Here is a 21090-nt window from a genome sequence, read left to right as displayed (position 1 = left end):
AAGCTGATGCCCGGGCGACACTGTTGTCTGGTAAAGGCGCAGTAGCGTTTTGTGTTTGTTTGTTTAAGTAAAACCAACCGTAAGAGACTCTCAATCTCACAAAACAGACTGAGGGTTGCCTGGGGGAGGGGGAGGGACAGGGCGGCTGGGTCACGGACTCTGGGGAGGGGGTGTGCTGTGGTGAGTGCTGTGAAGTGTGTAAGCCTGACGAGTCACAGACCTGCACCCCTGTGGCAAATAATACATGATATGTTAATAAAATAATTTTTTAAGAAGTAAAATACCTAAAAAAATGCTAACCATCATCTGAGCTTTTTTTTTTTTAAAGAGTTTATTTATTTATTTGTCAGAGAGAGAGCGAGCGAGAGCGAGCACAGGCAGACAGAGCGGCAGGCAGAGGCAGAGGGAGAAGCAGGCTCCCCGCAGAGCAAGGAGCCCGATGTGGGACTCGATCCCAGGACGCCGGGATCATGACCTGAGCCGAAGGCAGCCACTTAACCAACTGAGCCACCCAGGCGCCCCTCATCTGAGCTTTTGAGTCAGAATCACTGATCACAGATCAGCATGACAAATATACGAACTATGAAAACATTTGAAATACTGCAGGAATTACCAGAATGTGACACAAAGACATTAAGTGAGCAAATGCTGTTGGGAAAGAGACTAGCTTGACGCATAGTTGCCAGGAATCTTCAGTTTGTTGAGATAAAATAAAAGCATTATCTTGAAGATGCAGAATGGAGAGGTATGGCTGTAGTTGATTGCTTTTACGGAGCAGACATAGGAGTATTAGTTCTTGGTGTCTCTGTGGATGGGGCCTGGAAGCCAGCTATTCCGTAGGCTGAGTAGTTGGGTAACTGAGAACACAGACAAAGAAATTACTGAGTGTGGTAGTTTCACGGTGCTGCGGTCCTTCTGTCGTGGACTCGCTGGAGGAGGTACTTAGTCCTCGACAGTCGGCCCCATCCGTAACAGTGCCTGCTTCTGACTGAGGCTGTCTTGGCTCTGCTGGCTTCGTGCTAGCCTGGTCCCGGAGGGCCACAGAAGAAGAGGGAGACTCAGCACTGTGGAGCCTTGCCCCAGGTCACGTAGCTGGGCTTAGAGTCCTCGCTTCCTGATTGTAAAACCCACGACCTCTCTCTCCCTGGGGTGGCCCTGACACTCGTTTTATTATCTGCCCTCAGCAACACCGTCATCCCCTGGGCTTAGGGGCCGGGTGGTTTACCTGGTGTGTCTAGGGTTAGAGTGATTCCCCTGGGTTTGGGTCCAGATCCTTCCAGCACCTCTCTGGGCGTCTGTCTCTGCGTCTGGGACGGACTGCCATCGGACCTGCCTGGGGAGGGGAGGGCAAGCCTGGGCCCCAGGGACTGACACACTCAAGGAACCCAGTTGGGTGGTCCAGGTGGGCGGTGGCATGGAGCGGCCTGGCCCGTGGGGGCTCCCTCCTCCTTTCCATTGTGCACACTGACCTTTGCGCTCTCTGTTGTCCCTGGGCACGGACAGAAGTGGGACCTGCGTCCCAGGGGCATGTGGAGGGATTGCTCCCATGTCTCCTGCCTTTGTTTCTTTCTTTCTTTTTATTTATTTATTTAAAGCTTTTATTTCCTTTTTTTATTTTTATTTTTTTAAGATTTTATTTATTTGACAGACAGAGATCACCAGTAGGCAGAGAGGCAGGCAGAGAGAGAGGAGGAAGCAGGCTCCCCGCTGAGCAGAGAGCCGACTCCCGGGCTCGATCCCAGGACCCTGAGACCATGACCGGAGCTGAAGGCAGAGGCTCGCCCCTCTGAGCACCCCAGGTGCCTCCCTTTCTTTCTTTTTTAAAGATTTTATTTGTCAGAGAGACAGCGCACAAGTTGGGGAGCAGCAGAGGGGGAAGCAGGCTTCCTGTGGAGCAGGGAGCCTGATGCGGGACTCGATCGCAGGACCCCGGGGTCTGACCCAAGCTAAAAGCCGCCTCACCGACTAAGCCACTCGGCCGCCCCTTCCTGCCGTGGTTGCTTCTGCAGCAGGCCCAGATGGCAGCAGGCTTGATCAGAGGCTCCCTCCTCACTCACTCCTTCCCTGTTCGGTTGACGTGTGTCCTCCGATGGCTGTTTTGTTCTAGAGAGGAGGAGCATGGCTTGTCCCAGACTCTAACATTTGTGTATTCTTCTGACCTTGCACTTGGTGGATAATAGAATCTTTTCATCTGAGAAGATGAAGCTTTCTGTGCTCTCAGGCTTGACCCGGACGCCGGACGCATCACTCAGCACGCACACCTGTGTTTTCTTGCCGATGTAGTTTTGTTCTCTCTTGTTTTTAATGGACTTTCCCCCCGGGTTGATGGACCCCTGACCTTTCACATTCCTGCCAGACCAATTTTTCTCCCGTTCTCCGCTTTCTTTGTGCTGGTTCTGTCTCCTGAAGGTGCTTCCCGGGTCGGACCCTCTCTGCGCTCCGTGTCTCCACCCGCGGGCTGCGTCCTCGTCGCCGTGCTGCTCCCGCCCTGCTCCTTGCTCCCGCTCCGTCGCGGCTCCCTTTTGGCCACAGTTTCTTTTAATTTTATAAAAGCCTCCAACCTCAGAACGTAAAAGCTTGTCATCGGGGGCACCTGGGTGGCTCCGTGGGTGAAGTGTCTGCCTTCAGCTCAGGTCGTGATCTAAGGGTCCTGGGATCGAGTCTGGCATCGGGCTCCCTGTTAAGTGGGGAGCCTGCTTCCCCCTCTCCCTCTGCCGCTCCCCCTGCTTGTGCGCTCTCTCTCTCTCTCTGACCAATAAAATCTTAAAAAACAAAAAACAAAAAAGCCTTGCTATTTTTCCTCTGGGGTCGTCAACTCTTTGTACTTTTTTCCTACTTGATAGACTTTTTTTTTTTTTTTAACACCTTCAGGGTTACAGAAGAGTTGGACAGAACTTACAGAGAATTCTCGCGAATTTCTCTTCTCTTCCCCCGGCCCCACAGTTTTCCGTTTGCCCCATCGTTTGTATCAGAGTGGTACATTGTTAAAACTGATGATCCTGTATTGACACATTTTTTTTTTTAAAGATTTTACTTATTTATTTAAGAGAGAGAGAAAGAGAGCATGAGCAGTGGAGGGGCAGAGGCAGAGGGAGAAGCAGACACCCGTCTGAGCAGGGAGTCCGATGGGGAACGTGGTCCCAGGACCCTGCGATCGTGACCTGAGGCTGAGGTGAAGGCAGACGCCCCACCGACTGCGCCCCCCAGGTGCCTCTGTATTGATCCATTATTTTTTTTTAAGATGTTATTTATTTATTTATTTGGCAGACAGAGATCACAAGCAGGCAGAGAGGCAGCAGAGAGAGAGGGGGAAGCAGGCTCCGCGCTGAGCAGAGAGCCCGATGCGGGGCTCGATCCCAGGACCCTGGGATCACGACCTGAGCCGAAGGCAGAGGCTTAACCCGCTGAGCCACCCAGGCGACTGTATTGATCCATTATTAACCAAAGTCCATGGTTGACCTCCGTGGTCACTCGTGGTGGTGCACATTCTGTGGGATTTGACAAACATAATCACGTTTTTCTGCCGCTGTGGCGCTGCCCAGAGTGGTTTCATCCCCTGCAGGTCTCTGTGCTCCTCCGCGTAATCCTCCCTGCTCCAGCCCCCAGCCACGTCCACTCCCCTTCCTGTCCCTGGAGTTTGCCTTTTCCAGAATGTCGTAGAGGTGGAGTCACACAGGGTGCAGCCTTTTCCCGGCTCAGGAGCTCGTTTCTGTCCAGCACCGAGGACTGCCCGCTGTCTGCGCGAACGCGGCTTGTGCGGTCACTCACTGAAGGACGTCGGAGCTGCTTCTGAGTTCTGGTGATGAGTACAGTGACTTATTTTTAAGCAGTAGTGGCCTAGAGTCACGGAGTGGGTCACTCAGGCGGTGTTGAATTTGGGACGAAGCCCATTGCGACGTTTTTCACGTGGTTGACCTCGGGGCCGCGTCTGCAAGTGTGACGGAGCCGGGCGCTGCCTTAGCCCGTCGTGCTCTCTTCGCGGAGCGGACAGAATGCAGAGGCCAGAAGCCCTTTTTTTAGGGGCACCACTGTATTTCCTGGAAAGGTAGTTTATTTATTATTTTTTGTTAACTCTAAGGAGCAGGAAAGAGACTTGAGCTAGTCACAGCTTGCGGCTGCATGTGTGTGGTTTTTTTTTTTTCTAAAGATTTTATTTATTTATTCGACAGAGAGAGATCACAAGTAGGCGGAGAGGCAGGCAGAGAGAGAGAGAGAGGAGGAAGCAGGCTCCCCGCTGAGCAGAGAGCCCGATACGGGACTCGATCCCAGGACCCTGAGATCATGACCTGAGCCGAAGGCAGCGGCTTAACCCACTGAGCCACCCAGGCGCCCGGCTGCATGTGTTTTGGAGAAGCAGACACACCTTTGGTGTGGTTGACCCCTGAACTTGAAATCAGCACTGGCTCTGGGCCTGCTTCTGTGACTAATTATTTGTGTATTTTAGTCAATGATTTTGCATGTCTGGGCTTCCCTCTGATCTACTGGGAGGTGAAGGAGTTGGGCTGAGACCCCATCTAAGGGTTCTTCCCCGCTGCTTTCTTGCTTCTGGCTTTGCTAGATCTTGCCTTGGTTGCTGGTGACAGTATGCTCTGTTAGCTCTAGTTAAAGCTTCCTTTAATGGTCTAAACCTACCAAGTAACTTGAATTAGTCTAGTAATGAGCTTTTAATTGCAATTTTAATTAAGATGATTATAAAGTCGCCCATAGTTGTAAGAAATGATGACTCTTTGCCTGGTTTTTCCCAACGGTGACATATTGCCAAACTATAGTTTACTATGGGTGGCTCAGTCGTTAAGCGTCTGCCTTCAGCTCAGGTATGATCCTCAGGGTCCTGGGATCCAGCCCTGCATCGAGCCCCACATCGAGCCCCACATTTGTGCTCAGCAGGAAGCCTGCTTTCCCTCGCCCCCCCGCCCCCCGCATGTGTTCCTGCTCTTGCTGTCTGTCAAATAAATAAATAAATAAAATCTTTAAAAAAAAAACCAGAACAAAACTATCCTAAACAGGATACTGATGTCTTTACGACTGCCAGTCCTACCCGGATCTCCTCACCTTTACGGTACTGACTCCTGCGTGCCTGGGGACCTCTGCAGGGGTAGCACCCGTGCAGCTCTGCGTGTCCACCGCTGGACTCAAGATCCTGGAATTCTCCGTGTGCAGGCCACCCTGCCCCACTCACCTCGCATCCTTGACCCCTTGCAACCAGCAGTCTGTCCTGTGTTTCTAAAATCGTATCGTACCCAAAATCCGGTCATACAGTGTGTAACCTCGTGGGCTTGGCTTTTATCTGCTCGTGCAGTTCCGTGCAGGTCCGTCCGGGCTACACACGCAGCATGGCTTTGTTTGGGTTTGCTAAGTAGTGTTGCACTGTGTGCATACGTGCTGCAGTTCTAGGGTGTCTGGACTGACCCGAGTTTGGGGCTGTTACAAATAAAGCTGCTCTGAATGTCCTGTGCAGGTTTTTACAGGAACATGTGTTTCCTTTTCCTTTGGCTGAGTCAGCCAGGAGCCGACCTGCTGGGTCCTGCAGCAGGTGTGTGCCAGGTCCTTTCCAGAGTTGCCTGGGGCCCTTGAAAGCTGTATCTGCTCTGCCCTCCACTTCTGGGCAACCTGTGCGGACGGCTTTGCGTTCACTGGAGTTTCACGTAAGGACCCTGCCTTGTCTTTGGATCTGGCTCCTTCCATTCAGCAGCACGCCGAGTCGGTGGCGTGTGCGTGTCGGTAGCTCATTCCCTCCCCGCTGAGCAGTCGTCCGCTCTGGGGTCGACCCTTTTCTGTTTATCCGTTCACTGGTCGGCGGACATTGGGGTTGTTTCCAGACTTTGGCTGTTGTGAGTGAAGCTGCTATGAACTTTGGCGTGTAAGTCTCTGTGTGGACGTGTGTGTTCCTTTCCTGTAGGTGCGCACCGCATCCAGCGGGCGAACTGCCGCGTCCCGCACGGGGCGTGCGGTGTGCCTTGGGGGGCGCGCCCGAGCTGTTTCTGAAGCTTGTGCCGGTCCCCGTTTCCAGCACGAGCCAGAGCGCGCGGTGCCTCACACCCTGCCGAGACCCGGTAGGGCTCGTGTTCTCAGCGCCGCCGCTCTGCTGGACCCGGGTTCTGCGTCTCTGAGGTGACGGGCTCCGGGTCTTCCGACGCACTCCTGACCCTCTGTGTGCCCGTGTCGCGTGGCTCGTATGTGCCCTTTGTTTTGCCGAACAAACTTTGAGATCATTTTCTCAATTTTTGCAAAAATGCCTGCTGGGATTAGAGTTAAGATTGTATTGATTCTGTAGATCAGTTTGGAGAAAATTAAGTCTTTGCTTAATATCCATGAACATGATAAAGCTCAGTTATTTTTTATTTTTTTTTTTAGATTTTTGTTTTTCTTGGCAATGTGTTGTTTTCAATGTAGGGGTTTTATATGTCTTTTGTTAAATTTTATTCCTAAATAATTCTGTGATTTTGGATGCTGCTGTAAATGAAACCTGTAAGTAGTACTATTTTCCAATTGTTTACTACTCTCAAATAAAAATATAGTTGCTTTAGGGGCGCCTGGGTGGCTCAGTTGTTAATCGTCTGCCTTGGGCTCAGGTCGTGATTCCAGGGTCCTGGGATCGAGCCCCACATCCGGCTCCCTGCTCAGCGAGAAGCCTGCTTCTCCCTCTGCCCTTCCCCATCCTTGGGTTCCCTCTCTCGCTGTGTCTATCAAATAAATAAATAAAATTTTAAAATATATATATAGAGAGAGGGAGAGAGATAGTTGTTTTAAATATTTATATCCTGTAAACTTGCTAAATTAACTTTTTAGTTGTAGTTGGTTTTTTGTTTCATTGTTTTTGTTTTTTGTTGATCCCTTAGGGTTTTCTGTGTAAACAACCCAGTCATATCAGCCATAGGGTTTTGGTTGGATGTCCTTTATCAGACCGAGAAAGTTCCCTTCTGTTCCCAATGAATTGAGAATTTTTTATTTTTTAATTTTTTTTAAAGATTTTATTTATTTATTTGAGAGCAAGTGAGCCAAGTCCAACAGGGGAGAGACAGAGGGGGAAGCAGGCTCCCTGCTGACCAGGAAGCCCGATGGCCAGCTCCATCCCAGGACACTGAGACCCTGACCTAAGCTGAAGGCAGACGGTCAACTGACTGAGCCGCCCCAGCGCCCTACTGACAAGTGTTACAGTCATGAGTTAGTGTTGAACTTTGCCAGTGCATCGGTGAATCTTTGAGATGATCATGTGGTTTATCTCAGTTCTATAATATGGTAGACACGTTGGTTTGTTTTGAAATGTTAAATCAGGCTTGCCTTCTTGGGATAATTTCTACTCATAGATTCAGTTTGCTAATATTTTGTTAAGGATTTTTATGTCTATGCTTGTAATGGATTTTTTGGTAATGTCTTTGTGAGGTTGTGCTGGCCTCCAAAAGCAAAAGTCGCCTTCTCCTCTGTTTTAGAAAAACTTTGTCCAAGATTGATGTCTTTCTTCCTTGGATATTGGGTAGAAAAGTCATCCGGGCCTGGAACTTTGTTTGTGGGAAGGTTTTCTTTCTTTCTTTTTCTTTAAAGATGTTATTTATTTATTTGACAGACAGAGATCCCAAGTAGGCAGAGAGACAGGCGGAGAGAGGGGAGGAAGCAGGCTCTCGGCAGAGCAGAGAGCCTGAAGCAGGCTGGATCCCAGGACCCTGGGATCATGACCTGAGGCAAAGGCAGAGGCTTTAACCCACTGAGCCACCCAGGCTCCCCTGTGGGAAGGTTTTCTTTTACAGATTCAATTCTGTTAATGCGTTTAGGACTCTTCAGATTTTCTGGTTTGGTACATTGTATTTTTCAAGGCATTTAACTGTTCCATCTAATTGCTTGGCATAAAGTTGTCCTTAATTTTTTCTATCATCTTTTTTGTGCCTGTAGGGTCTGTAGTGATAAACCCTCTTTTTTTCCTTCCTCGAGTCACTGATTTCTGTTCTTTTTTTTTTTTTTTTTTTTGGTCAGCTGTTGATGAATTTTGTTGTTGTTTTCAAAGAGCCAACTTTTGGCTTTGTTAACTTTCTTTGTTGTTTTTCTGTTTTTCATTTTGTTGATTTCTGCTCTTTATTATTCCTTCCATTTCCTTTGGGTCCTGCTGCTCTGGTGTTGTGAATGTGAATCTTAGGTCTTGGCTATATGTTATATTTTACTATTAAATTAAAAATAACTTTTCTTATGATTTCTTCTTTGAGTTACATGTTATTTTAGCAGTGTGTTGGACGTTAAATACTTCAGGTTTTGGGGGCACCTGCGTGGCTCAGTGGGTTAAGCCTCTGACTTTAGCTCAGGTCATGATCAGGGCCCTAAGATCAAGTCCCACGTCAGGTTCTGTGCTCAGCGGGAAGCCTGCTTCTCCCTCTCCTGCTGCTGCTCCCCCTGGTTATGCTTGCTCTCTCTCTCAAATAAAAAAAAAAAAATCTATTAATTCTATTATCTATTATCTATCCATTATCTATTATCTAAAATTCTATTAAAAAATTCTCAAGGTTTTCTTAGGTATCTTAATGTTGGGTTTCTAACTTAATTCTGCTAAGGTCAGAGAGCACACTGTGCAATGATTTCAGCCCATTAAGTTTATTGAAATTTGTTTTAAAGTCTAACATGTGGCATATCTTTGTGATTTTTTTAAAAAACTGTTTACGAGTGTTGGTGTCCTGTAATGTTTTTAGGGTCATCCATTTTTCTTGTTTGTTGTTGTTTGTTCATTCTGTTTTTCTCCCAGAGGGGTGCTAAGATTTTTATAGCTGCGGGTTGTCTGTTTCTCCTTTAATTCTGTCAGGACTTGGATTCAAGCATTCTGAGGCTCTGTCTTTAAAGTGTGTAGTTGGGTCTTGAGTTTTTCTCCATTCTGGTAACCTCTTTTTTTTATTGGACTTTTTTAGTCTAAAGAGATCATTTTTTTCTTCTAAAAGGCTTTTTAACTGTACTTCTTGGGATTTGTTGTTGTTAAAGATTTTATTTATTTATATGACAGAGACAGCGAGAGAGGGAACATAAGCAGGGGGAGTGGGAGAGGGAGAAGCAGGCTGCCCGCGGAGCAGGGAGCCCGACGCACGGTGATCCAGTCTGGGACCATGACGTGGGCAGACACCTAACAGCTGAGCCACCCGGGTGCCCCACTTCTTTGGATTTTTTAATTTCGAGGTTGCTCTGGAGATGACAGTAACCCTAGTTTTTTACAGTCGGCTCAGTGCGGAAGGCCTCCAGCCCTCCCCAGGCGCACTTGCAAACGTAGCCTCTGGTCTCCACGTGGGACCACTGCCCACAGCCCTTCACGTCGTAGTCGGATGTGTTGTGTCTGTGACCCGCATGGCCCCAGCCGGCGGGGTTGGGGTTGCTTGCTTCAAACAGTGTCTGCAGTAGAGGCCTTCGGCTCTGCGGTTGGACGCTTTGTCGATCCTTTTTGATGTTTTCTTTGCGGTTTTCTTACAGATCAGCCTGCCATGGCCGACCAGAGACAGCGCTCACTCTCTACCTCCGGCGAGTCCCTGTACCGTGTTCTGGGGCTGGACAAGAATGCGACCTCAGACGACATTAAAAAGTCCTATCGGTAAGAGGGTCTTGTGCCTTGTGTGGTTTGATCTGCATTTTCCAGGAACCACTGCGTGTGTCTCCCCCGCCCGGCCCGTAGGTGACTGGGACCCGTAGCTCCATCTTTGTGTGCGTCATGTGCCCCTTGTAGCTTAAAATTCTCTTATTGGTGTTTTCGTGTCAACAGAAAAGTAGCACTTTGTAGATGACACACACTATGTGCCCTGGAGCGGCCGGTCGCCCTGGGAAGCGGGTCTGAGCCTGCTCCTTCCGGCAGCCCCTCCCGTAGCCTTGGGAGACAGCTGGCCTGTGGCTTCGAGGAGTCCGCTGCAGAGAGAGACACACATCCTCCGTGATCCCTACCCTTCCAGCCACCCTCCTGTGTGTCCTTCTCACACACAGGAGAAAATGGGCCTTTGGTGCACCCCTTGCCCGGCACTGCATTGGGCCAAATGCGCAGTTAGCCTGCAAGGACACTAGAGGTCAGCAGTGGGGTCTGTCTCCGAGCTGTGCAAGAGGGGTGGGCTGCGGCCGGCTGGGCGGCCGGGGGGTAGCCCACGCCTGGGGACTCCCTGCTCTGTGGCAGAGCCAGGAGGTTTGCCCCGAGGCAGCTGCAGCGCTTTCTTCGGACTGTGAACTGCTCGAAGTCCGTGGAGAGTTGGGAGGTGACCCGTATGGAGACATGGTTCCTGCACTGGGCCCTCCCTCTCATGGGCGGGTGTGAAATAAGGGACAAGAAATGGTTTTGTTTGCAGGAAGCTTGCCTTGAAGTATCACCCCGACAAGAACCCCGACAACCCGGAGGCTGCAGACAAGTTTAAGGAGATCAACAGTGCGCACGCCATCCTGACGGACGCCACCAAGAGGAACATCTATGACAAGTACGGCTCGCTGGGGCTGTACGTGGCCGAGCAGTTCGGGGAGGAGAACGTGAACACCTACTTCGTGCTGTCCAGTTGGTGGGCCAAGGTGAGGGCAGGCGGCCGCGCGCCGCGCTCCGGGGCTCGGGGGCTCCTGCCCGTGGGGGTCGGGGCCTTGCAGGGCCAGGACGTTTGGTCCAAGTGCTCCGTGCTCCTGAGCCTTGGTTTCCCGGCATCGGGCGCCCTGTCCCGTCACCACGTGTCAGTGCGAGGCCTGGTCTCAGCCGCAGGCGGCGCATAGCCGGCTCAGGAGCCCACGAGCGGCGACCAGAGGCTCCGAGCAGACCCCACGGCGAGCCGGCCGTGTCGCTCGGCTCTCACGAGTCACCGTCCGTTCTTACACAGAGATCGGAAGGGATCTTTTCCGTCCCGTCGTGGGCAGATGCTCTTGTCAGTGCAGGGGAACACTTGTCGGACATCTCTGTGACTTGAGACACTTCGGACGTACCATTTCTCTTCTTTTTTGGACACTTACCCGTGTCCTCCTGCTGCCGCAAGCACGTGTGGCCCGCGGCTGCCCTCCTGCCCGTCTCCGTAGATCCCTCTCCTCGGGGCCGGCGCGCTCTGTCACTGTCTTCCCGCCCCGGCTCCGGCAGGACAGAGGACTCCGCGGCGGCCCCCCCACCCCTCCCCACCCCTGGGAGCCGCGCGGGGCTGGGGGGAGGCGCTCCTGGAGGCGCCCCTGCTGCAGCCAGCGCCCCTGTGCCCGCAGCTGCTCTTCGTGGTGTGCGGGGCCCTCACGTGCTGCTACTGCTGCTGCTGCCTGTGCTGCTGCTTCAACTGCTGCTGCGGGCGCTGCAAGCCCCGGGCGCCCGCGGGCGAGGACGCCGACTTCTACGTGTCCCCCGAGGACCTGGAGGCGCAGCTGCAGTCGGACGAGCGGGGTGAGTGCCGGCTGCGGGCCGCCGAGCGGGCGCGGGCGGGGCGGGGCGGGCCCTGAACCCTGCCGCCCTGTCTTGTCGAACAGGAGGGCTCTGACTGTGCGGGAGTGTTTGTGGTGGCGGCAGGGACGGTTGAGGTGTGAACGTGGACACTTGAGGTAACGGCGGACGCAGGCGGCCGTCCCCACCGCGGCCGGAGGCGCCGCAGCTCCGCGGGCACCGAGTAGCGGGGGAGGGACCGAGGCGACGGAGGCAGGCCAAGCCGGGGGTGGGGAGGCCCGCAGACAGCCTCTCCCCTCCGCACCCCCCTGCCCCTGCCCCCCAGCCCCCGCCGGAGCGGCCAGGAGCACGGACGGTGTCGGGGCCATGCGTGCCGTCGCGGCCGCCCGCGCCGATGAGCATGCGTGTGCTTGCTTTGCAGAGGCCACAGACACGCCCGTCGTCGCACAGCCCGCGTCGGCCACGGAGACCACCCAGCTCACGGCCGACTCCCACCCCAGCTACCACACCGACGGCTTCAACTAGGCCCGGGAGTGGCCGCGGTAGAGGCTAGCCCGGCACTCGGCCACTTCACCCCTAGAGTCACGGACCGTAGTCACAGAGATGGGGAGCGCGCAGCTGCCGGCCGCCGGGGCCCTGCCCACCTCTGTGCCCGCCCGCCTGTCGCCCCCACCACGTGAAGTGCGTCGCATGCAGTATTTAAAGCAGTTCAGCTACGGTCTCCTCCTCCTTCTGTTTCTTCCTTTTCTGATAGCATGTGCGGGTTCTGTCCCCTGTCTGTGCTGTGGACGTGCTGCCGCGCGGCCCTGTTAACCGGACCGTGGATCTCCCTCGGGGCTTACGATTCGCTGCACCGACCCCGGCTGTGTGCTGGGTCCCCGCCAAGCAGCCTGGGGCAGGAAGGGTGGCTCCTTTCCCTGGTGTCGGTGGGGGCCGGAGGCAGGTGCTGCCTGGCGGGAGCTGGGAGGTCCGGTCCGCACCCTGTGCTTGGCAGTGGTATGGACGCAGGCAGCGCCTCTGGACGCCGCGCCGGGAAGGAGCTGGCGTGTCCTCCCGCTTTGCCCGGTCCCGTCAGCATTTCCGTGGTGTTGGTTTGTGCGGGTCTGTTTGCCTCGGTTGCTTAGCCTTGCGGCAGAGTCTTGCCCATGGGGAGGCTTGTTGTGGAAGGTGTGGGAGGCTCTGATGACCGCAGGACCATATTTTCTACCTGGGCACGGCCTCGGTTTCCACGTCCCGTGGTCCTTGGGGCGCGCTCCCTCTCCCGGCGAGGCGCCGCTTCTCCCACGCTCCCACCCTGTCCCCAGGCCACGAGCTGGACTGATGGGGCCACATTCCTCTGTCTCCCCACCCCTTCGGCCACCTCCACATTCCTCCAGGCCCGCCTGGCCTCCTGGTGGTCCTTCCTGGACCTCTAGGAACCCCAGATGGTAGCAGTGACCAGTGTGCTGCTGTCAGAGGGGCTGACCATGCAGGTCGCTGGCGGAGCGCGGCTCGATCGCCCCGGGAAGCACACGTGCGGAGCCCAGCCCTCTTCTCTGAGCTTCCCAGAGCTCCTGCCCGTCCCCACTGTTCCCTTCAGTCACCGTCGATGGTTCGGGCCGAGCTAGAGACGCCGGGTTCCTGGAGGAAGGACCAGCTGGACCAAAGGCATAGCCCGGTGTCCCTGGCTTGTGAGCCGGCAGCCTGACCGCAGAGCCTCCGCTCGCCATTGTCTCGAGCAGCGCCTTCCGTGAACCGTGGGAAGTCCGTCCTTCTTGTCTTTGACCCAGAACTTGTGGGTGGCGCCTCTGCTGCAGGGGACGAGAAACGGGTTATGATGGGCCCGTGCTGGCCCAGAGGTCACATGGGTCCCCGCACTCCCAGCAGCCCTGGATGTGGCGTGGCTCCCTGCTGAGCCTGCACTGGTCACCGGAGACCCAAGCGGTTTCCACAGAAGGAACCAGTGGCTGCTGGTGCGTGTCTCCTGCGTGTGTAGTAGGTGATGGACGAGGGGGACCGTGTCGGCTCAGGCGCACCAGAGCGTGTTCCCACGGGCCCCCGTTTCCACCACCACCAGCCCGCACCCTGCTCACCTGCTGGGCCCTGGCCCTTGTCTGCCACCCACAGCTGTGCGGAGCGCAGGTTCTTACCGGCCCGGAACGGGCTGTGGCGGGAGGGCAGCGTCCGTGCAGGACGGGGACAGGCTCCGAGCGCAGTGCTGGGGGGGGGCGGGCTGTGGCCGGTTGTAGCTGCTGCAGTGGTGGCCACTCCCAGGTCCTTGGGCAGGTTTGTGGTCCTTTGTTTGTTTGTTTTCCGTTGTTGTTTTTGGCTTTTGTTCATTAAAATAATCATGAAGACATTCAGTGAGAGAGAAAATTTGCACTATGGTCTTAAATCATGCTAAAATCAGACATGATGAAAGGTAAGAAAGTCACTGACCCACCCTGGACAAGGGAGGAGGTGAGACCACAGGTCCATCTGCTGGGCCAGTCCTGGCCCAGCAACAAGAACGCAGCTTCGTGATGTTGCTGAAAGGAACTTTCTGACCTGTTTTTCACTGGGATGGTCAGGAACCGAGTTCAGAGCTGGGACTGGAGGTAGCAAGCCTCCCCACTCGGGGGTTCCCTGCAGTTCTGCGGTCGGGAAACCTCAAGGCCCACCACACAGGTCCGAGCGAGTCCTCGACGGGCGGCTTCCACGCGACAGAACGGGAGGCTCCTCTGGGGACCTGGGTTCAGGGGGAGGAGCGGGTCTGGAAGGTTGTCGAACCCGGGCTCCTGTAGAACTTGTGAAAACTAAATAAATCATGACAGCCATGATAACAACCCTAAAGGTGGTGGTGGTGGTGATTGCCCAAGGCCCAGGGTCCCCAGGGCCCAGATGGGGGCCTCAAACTCTCCCCACCTGGCCCTGAAGGCATTTCCACCTGGTGATTCGGACGCGGAGCCGCTTCCAAAGTCGACGTCAGCGGTACTCGCTAGCCACCCCGGTTGCATTTCCCTTTTCCTGGAGTGGTCGGTGTGTTTTCCCGGTCTGGAGGAGCGCCCGTCTGCCCACCGCACGGCCGCGAGAGCCCCTGAGCCCTCACTCTAGGGCTGCCCGGAGCCCGGGCCACGTGTGGCCAGGGAGTGCTGGGCCGGTGCAGGCCGAAGCCCGTCCCGTGTCCCAAAGTGCGGGGCTCGACCCAGGAGGCTCCCAGAGCAGCCGGTGGCTGGTGGGGAGCATAGGAGGGCCCTGCGGGGTGGCTGCTGGCAGCTGCTGGCCTGTACGTTTCTGTTCCTGCTCAGTGATGTGGTTGGTCTTCTCTTGTCTTCCCTTTGGCTTTCTCTGCTTTCAAACTGCTTTAGATGTTACGGCTCAGTGTGTGTGAGGCTTCGTAGTTCCCGGTCAGTGCTGTGGGGGAAGCTGCGGCCACCGTGCATGGGGCTTAGAGCGGGTGGCCTTTCCACGCTGGTGGCCGCCTGGTGTGGCTGTTGGGACTGTCGCCTGCGTTCTGACCGCAGCTGGGCCCGGCGGGTGAGCCGGAGCTGGAGGATGCCTGCTGCGCGGTGGGCAGTCGGGGAGACAGAGACGCGTGGCCTCCTGGCCGCTGGCCCTCGGGATGGGACAACCAGCGAGTGGGGTGGGCGCCCGCGTGCAGGCAGAGCTCGGGGGGCCTCCCGAGGGGCGGGTGGGAGTGTGGAAGAGCGGCTGTCCGTCCGTCCGCAGCGCGCTCCGTGAGCCCGTGTGACACAGGACTCCTGCCGGTTGTCGTTACTTTGGTTGTGACCCGTCCTGTGGAACTGGCAGAAGCTCCATCTTTCCTGTCCTTCCAGTGTGTGCTGTGGTGCGGGCAGGGGCGGCTCTCGGTGCGTACGTGTGTGTACGTGTACATACCCCGCCACGGGCGTGACTGCTGCTGTCCGGCGGTCTGACCCCAGACGGCCTGGGTTTCCTGGGAGTCGGGTCTCGAACAGGGTCTCCGTGGCGCACTCCTTTGCTGGGTGCGCAGAGGTGGACACCGGCCCTGCTGAGTGCCTGGGCTTTGCACGTGCTGTGGCGGCCTCGTCCTGCCGGTGGCAACGTCTCTGGCGGCAGGGTGCTGGGGCTCCTGAGGAGGGGACTGTCACAGTGCCAAGCCCATCCTTGGGGGCCCACCCGTTGGCTCACTTGACCTCCAGGGGAGTGTCCTTTTGTGACATCTGGGTGGTTGGAAGCCTTTCCCACCCTTGAAACATTAAAACCAATTTTTTAAGCTTCCGGTAACAGTCAGTGACAGAGGGCATTCCAAAGGGGACTCTGCCCCGACCGGAGGTCTGGCTCGGGAGGGGGCCGCCGGGGAAGGAGGAGGGGCCCCGCGATGCTGTCCTTGAGGAAGGGGCTGGGCTCAGGTACAGGCAGAAGCTTTTTGTAGATTTTGTTTCCCTAGAAAATGGGACAGTGTTTCAAGCTACGTGCGAGGAGGCAGTTTACACTGAAATACATATATATATATACACACACAGATATATATATATATACACACTGTTTGAAAATACTAAATGCGATGCATGGCAAGCAGCTGTCCGTGCGCTGGTTTCTGGTTTCGTCCTGTTGCTGGAATCCCACAGCGCTAGGTGGGTGTGCGTCTGACCCCAACCCCCATGTGTGCCCCAAGGGCCCGGCTGGAGGCTTAGGACGGTTCCGTGATCTCCATCCTGTATGTCTGAATGTTGACCTTACGATAATGATAACTGTTGTAAAATAAATGTTTTCACGGCAAACCAGGCATGTGTCTCATTCAGTGACCCCGCAGAGCCCTTTTCCAGGGGAGTTGTGCACGGCGGGGCAGGGGACTCACTCCCGTGTTCGCAGCCCAAGTGCGGACAAAGGCCCTGCTGGCTTCCGCTCCCAGGTGCTGTCCGCGCGCCCCCGGCGCAGTGAGGAGAGGGTCCCGTCAGCCCGGGCGGCTCGGACCGGGTTCTGCAGCGCGCCCGGGACGCGCCCTTGCTTCTCTCCCCTCGGCCGCCTGGCTGGCTGTCGGGAACTCCGCCCACCACCCCAGCCCGGGACCGTCCCCGCGCCCACACAGCCGGGCATCACCCTCTGTCCTCCGGTCACGAAAGCAGGCCGCTGGGCTGCAGGGGCCCCGGGGCAGCTCGCCAGCCTGGGCCCGAGCCCTCCGCTACACAGCGGCCCTGTCCTCGGCCGGGAGCCACAAGGTGGACAAAGGGTGACGGCCGCGTCCCTCGCACCTGGGCCTGGGCTCCGTGCCGAGATGTGTCCACCTCTGTGCCTGGCCCTTCAGAGGGGCTTCCTGGGATTGTCCCACTGCCTCCTCCACCCAGGGAACCAGTGTGGGGTCTACTCCTGTCCTCATGCCTGGACTCGGCTGCCGTGTCCACCTGGGTCACGTCCGCCAGCAGCGCGTCAGGTGGGCCAGATGGAGGACGGTCATGACTCCCAGGAGCTTCTGAGAGCGTGGGGCAGGGCCTGGCCGGGGACGCTGGTGGGTCACAGCCTCGGGTGTCTGGCCCCACTGACACCACCTCTGTGCCTCTGTCTTCTCTTCCCGGAGATAAATGTCTAGTGGCAGACTCGTAGGAAGTGCCGTCTCGCCTCAGGGCAGGTGTGTCCCTGGGGGTTCTGCACACATGGGGGCGGATGGGGTCCTGTCGGTGGGCGGGGCCTAACCAGAGACTCGGGCCCAGGGACCCTGGCCTTAGGCGGGAGAGGCCACCCACACCCGGGAGGTTCTGTGGGTGTGACCACAAGGCCCAGGCCGCAGGTGCCACCTTCCACACCCTCTCATACCTGGGACCCTCTGAGGTCAGGGTGCTGGGTCTTTTGTTCCCTTGACTGAACTCAGGGCAAGGCAAAAATAGTTTGAAAAAAATAAAGCAGCATAAAAGCACTCAGAATGATGCAAGAAGCACCTTGAAAGGAACCCTTCGTCTGGGACATACGAAGCAGTTGTGACTCAGAATCTCCATGAAGGAGAGTAGACAAGGCGGGCGGTGTAGACCTGCCGGCCGTCCCAGCGCCCCCTCCTGCGGCGGCCACCAGCCTGCCCGTGTGGGCAGCCGCAGATCCTGTGTCGTTCCTGATTTTAGGATGCCTGAAGCTGCCTCCGGTGCTGGGCCGGTGGGAGCTTTCATTCAGGGTGGGGGTTTCTCCAGGCGTCCGCCACCGAGGTCTGGTTGCCACCCCTGCTCATGGAGGACACGGGCGCTCAGGTCTTCGCTGCTGACCAGAGCTGGACTAACCCCGGGGGCGCCGCAGGCTGCCCTCAGTGGCTGCGCTGTCCGCGGCTGGGGAGGCCCCTCTCCCCTCCTGGCCTCACCACGCGTTCCCCGTGGGGTTCTCGCAGCCACACGGAGGTCTCCAAGCCCTCGTGCCGGCCATTCTGGGTGGTGGGCGGCGGGACCTTGCTCCTCCCCTGACCCAAGGCCGCAACGTCTTGTATCCCTGACCTAGGGGACTGGGGGCCAACGGCGGGGTGGGGGGTGCGGCTCAGTGGCAGTTCCCGGAGATTCCCAAAGTCCTCTGCCCCACGGCCCGTCTCGGAACTCTGGGCTCCTGGCGGAGGTCCTGGTCGCCATGCGCGGACGGGGGTCTGGGTGCACGGCCTCCTCCCTCTCCGCACCGCCTGTGAGGAGCGCGACCTGGGAGCCGCGGGCCACCGCGAGCCTCGCGGGGCAGGTGTTGGGGCGCGGGGGGCCCTCCTTCCGCCTCTCCAGGAGAGGCAGTGGGGGGTGGGGAGTTGCCCAGCGCGCGACGGGGGCAGGGGTCTGGGGACACAGGGCTCAACCTGGCCACAGTAGCCACCCCGCGGGAGACCCACGCACAGCCCCGGGGGGCCCCCCCGGCACCCAAGACCAGCGCGGGCAGGACGCAGGGGGCGGCCTGCCGGGTCTGGAGGGGTCCCTGGCTGGAGCCGGAAGGGGAGGCCCCGGCAGGAAGGACCCTCCAAGTCCCGGACACTGGGCTCTCCTGCTTCAGAGGGACCCCCTGCTCCTACTCAGACCCTGCTCTGCACCCCGGTTCCCCCACCCTCCGTCCAACTCTGGGCGTCTCCGAGGCCGCAGCCCCCTCCCCTGCGCGCTCGCTCCCACGCCGGCCCCTCTGTCCAGGCTGAGGGTGCTCCGCCGGCCCGGGCGGGGGCTGGCGGGGGACATGGTGGGGGTCGGGGCCGGCGCTAGCTCCAGGCGGCCTCGCCAGCCCCGGCGGTTCTTGGGCCCCCGCTGCAAGTGGGTGGTGACCAGAGGAGCCTGAGGACGGGAGCCAGGCCCACTGGCCCGCAAGCGACCCCTGATGCGTCGTTGGAGGTGGGTGCCGCTCACCCCCAGCCCTTCCTCTGGCCCCAGCATGTGGCGGTCGGAGAGTGGGTCCCCGTGCGCCTCCATGTGCAAATTACCCCTTTCTTGCTCTTCTAACCCCAGCCCAGCCCCAGTCCACCCACTCACCCCTGCCCTGCCCCTTCGCACCTCAGAATCTGCTCATACCAAACCTCCAGCCCCTCTGCGCTGAGCCTCGAAGTCCCCAGCCTCCCGCCCTCTGGCCCTGTGCTCGGGGTCCCTGCTGGAGCAGTGGGGCCTAGAAACTCGGGCATCTTCCAGCATGTGTCCCGACTCCAGGCGGCCCACTGAGGCCCCAGGAGGGGTGGAGTCCTTCCCCTGGCCATGCCAGCCCCCAGCCCCTACGGACGGCCTGCATGGCCTGCCCCACTTGGCGTGACAACCGTATGTCCCCAGCGCTCAGTCTGGGGCTCCGTCTCCCGGCAGGGGCACACCCCAAGCTTCCCTTTCCGCCTTGTGGCGGCCGCTGCAGGGGAAGGGGTAGCACCTCACGGACTGACGAACCTGAGACTGACCCTGGAGACACCATTCTCAGGCTGGCCGGTCCTGGAGGCACTACCCAGGGACGGCAGGCAAAGCCCTCAGCAGGCTGGTGTGTTGTGGGAGCTTCTGGACCAGCGTCTAGGGTGGGCTCCAGGTCTGCACCTCACCCACCTCTTCCCCTGCCAGGCTCTGAGGCTGTGTCCAGGTTGTAGCTCTGTCTTCCCTGCTCCCCTCAACTGCTCCCCCAGGTGCCTGCCCCTCCCCTCCCCCAACCCCCAGCGAGTAGCCAGAGTTCCCCAGGGATGGGCTTGTCCACCCCTGGAGGGCCACGCCTAAGCCTTCTCCCCACGCTGCAGTCCCTTGATGTGTCCCGTGAGCTGTGTTGGGTGTCCCCGGGGGAGTCTTGGATCTTGCTTCCAGGCCTGTCTCTGGGACAAGGAGGCTCCCAGGGGCCGGAGCAATTGCTCCCTCCTTCCGTCGGCATCTGGAAGACCCTCTCCCAGCGCTGTTTGGAGAGTGACCCACTTCTGCCACCGCAGCGGCCTAGCAGGAAATGGGCTCAACAGGTCCCCTAGCCTGTGGCCTAGCCTCCCCCAGTTGCCTCAGATGAGCGGCCCAGAGCCGGAGGGGGCAGATCCTCTGATTCAGGCCTCCTGCCTCCCCATTCTGCCCTGGGCCCGGTGTTGTCCTCCCCCAGAGGTGGTGGCTGAGTTGGGTGAGGGCCTCTGGGCCACAGCGCGTGAGACCTGTGCCTGGTGCTTGTTCATGCACGTGCATCTGTGGGTTTGGGTTCTTAGGGAGCTGGTCGGCCCCTGGCTGGACTCTGGGGAGGCCCCCAAAGTGTGATCCAGATGCCCCCACCCCCACCCCCGCCGCTCCTCAGTAACTGTTCCTTATTTGGAAGACCTGGCTTGACAGGAAGCCATCTTCCCAGCCTCAGGGTCCCAGCACCCCTCCCAAGCTGGTCCGGCCAGGCTCCCAGCAGACGGCACCAGGACAGAGGGAGCAGGGGTTCTGGAACGTGGGGGAGGGGTCCACTCACCAGCTTCCGCAGGAGAAGTTCCTCCTGCTGACCTCTGGGCCCTGTGTGGATTCTCTGCCCCCGGTGTCTGGCCACCCCTTGGACAAGCCTCCTGCCTATGTCTGCCTGCCCTTGGCCTGGCCCCCACCGGGTGACTTCCTGTCCCCGCCCCCGCGAGCTTTTCCATGACATGGCCTTTGTTGGGGTGTGGGGGCGTGCAAGGAGACCAGACGGGCGGGAAAGAGGCAAGACCCAGGTCTGCACGACAGGGGGGTAGGGAGCCAGGACTGCCCACTCCCGGCAGCCCGGAGCTCTGCACCGTGCACAAACCCCCCACCCCGGGGCAGATCTGCCACAGACAGGCTGTCTGGGGGGAGCTGCAAAAGCAATAAAGGCTGGAGGTGGGTTTCTGGCCCTGAACGGTACGGCTGGCCCGTGGACACTGTGTGGCCATCTCCCCTGCAAGTGAGGCTCCTGCCCGCAGCAGGGACAACCCGCCACTCCCTCCTACAGCCGCCCACACGCTGATTTCCGCTGGTTCCCGCACTGTGCAAACTCGCGGTGGGGGCGGGGGTGGTGGGTGGCTGCAGAGGCCGCCTCTTGAGACCCAGAGCCCTAGGTCCAGGCCAGGGGGCCACCAAGGGGCCCATCTAGCAGAACCAGGAGCGGTGGGCCCCAGCTCTACCCCCCAAATACGGACACTGAGCCCAGACTTAGGGAAAGCCCAGTGCAGGAGCAGGATCGCAAGTTCTGCGCCGGGTAAGGAGAGCTTCTGAGCTCAACTGCCTCCCTCCCCGTGGGGCCCTGCAGCCTGGGCGCTGGGGATACTCCGCGAGCCCAGGTCTCAGGCAGGACAGCACCCGAGTGAGTGCCCCCAGCTGACCAGGCACGGCTTCCTTTTCCCAAACTTTATTTTATAAAATGTATAGAGTAAGTTCCAGCGGTAACATCCTTCT

At 57.8% G+C, this 21090-nt stretch overlaps 1 protein-coding gene across 5 annotated transcripts in view; it reads left to right on the top strand.

Annotated features, from left to right (window-relative positions):
- The window catches only part of DNAJC5 (DnaJ heat shock protein family (Hsp40) member C5), a 36122-nt gene extending 23856 nt beyond the window's left edge, over nt 1-12266 (top strand). For 2 of the 5 annotated variants that reach the window (XM_032353618.1, XM_032353615.1), the window contains 4 exons: nt 9436-9553; nt 10290-10503; nt 11167-11338; nt 11757-12266. In XM_032353618.1, coding sequence (XP_032209509.1) covers nt 9447-9553; nt 10290-10503; nt 11167-11338; nt 11757-11860 — 597 coding nt within the window. In that variant the 5' untranslated portion in view covers nt 9436-9446 and the 3' untranslated portion in view covers nt 11861-12266. Of the gene's footprint in view, nt 1-8; nt 31-5502; nt 5861-9435; nt 9554-10289; nt 10504-11166; nt 11339-11421; nt 11494-11756 lie in introns of those variants that run through there. The other 3 variants (XR_004288100.1, XM_032353616.1, XM_032353617.1) reach the window with 3 other exon arrangements.
- Nucleotides 12267-21090: the final 8824 nt, after the last annotated feature.

Source organism: Mustela erminea, chromosome 7 (assembly GCF_009829155.1).
Source record: "Mustela erminea isolate mMusErm1 chromosome 7, mMusErm1.Pri, whole genome shotgun sequence".
Lineage (NCBI taxonomy): Eukaryota > Metazoa > Chordata > Mammalia > Carnivora > Mustelidae > Mustela > Mustela erminea.
The sequence above is the reverse complement of the archived record's forward strand: the minus strand, read 5'-3'. Positions and strand labels throughout refer to the sequence as shown.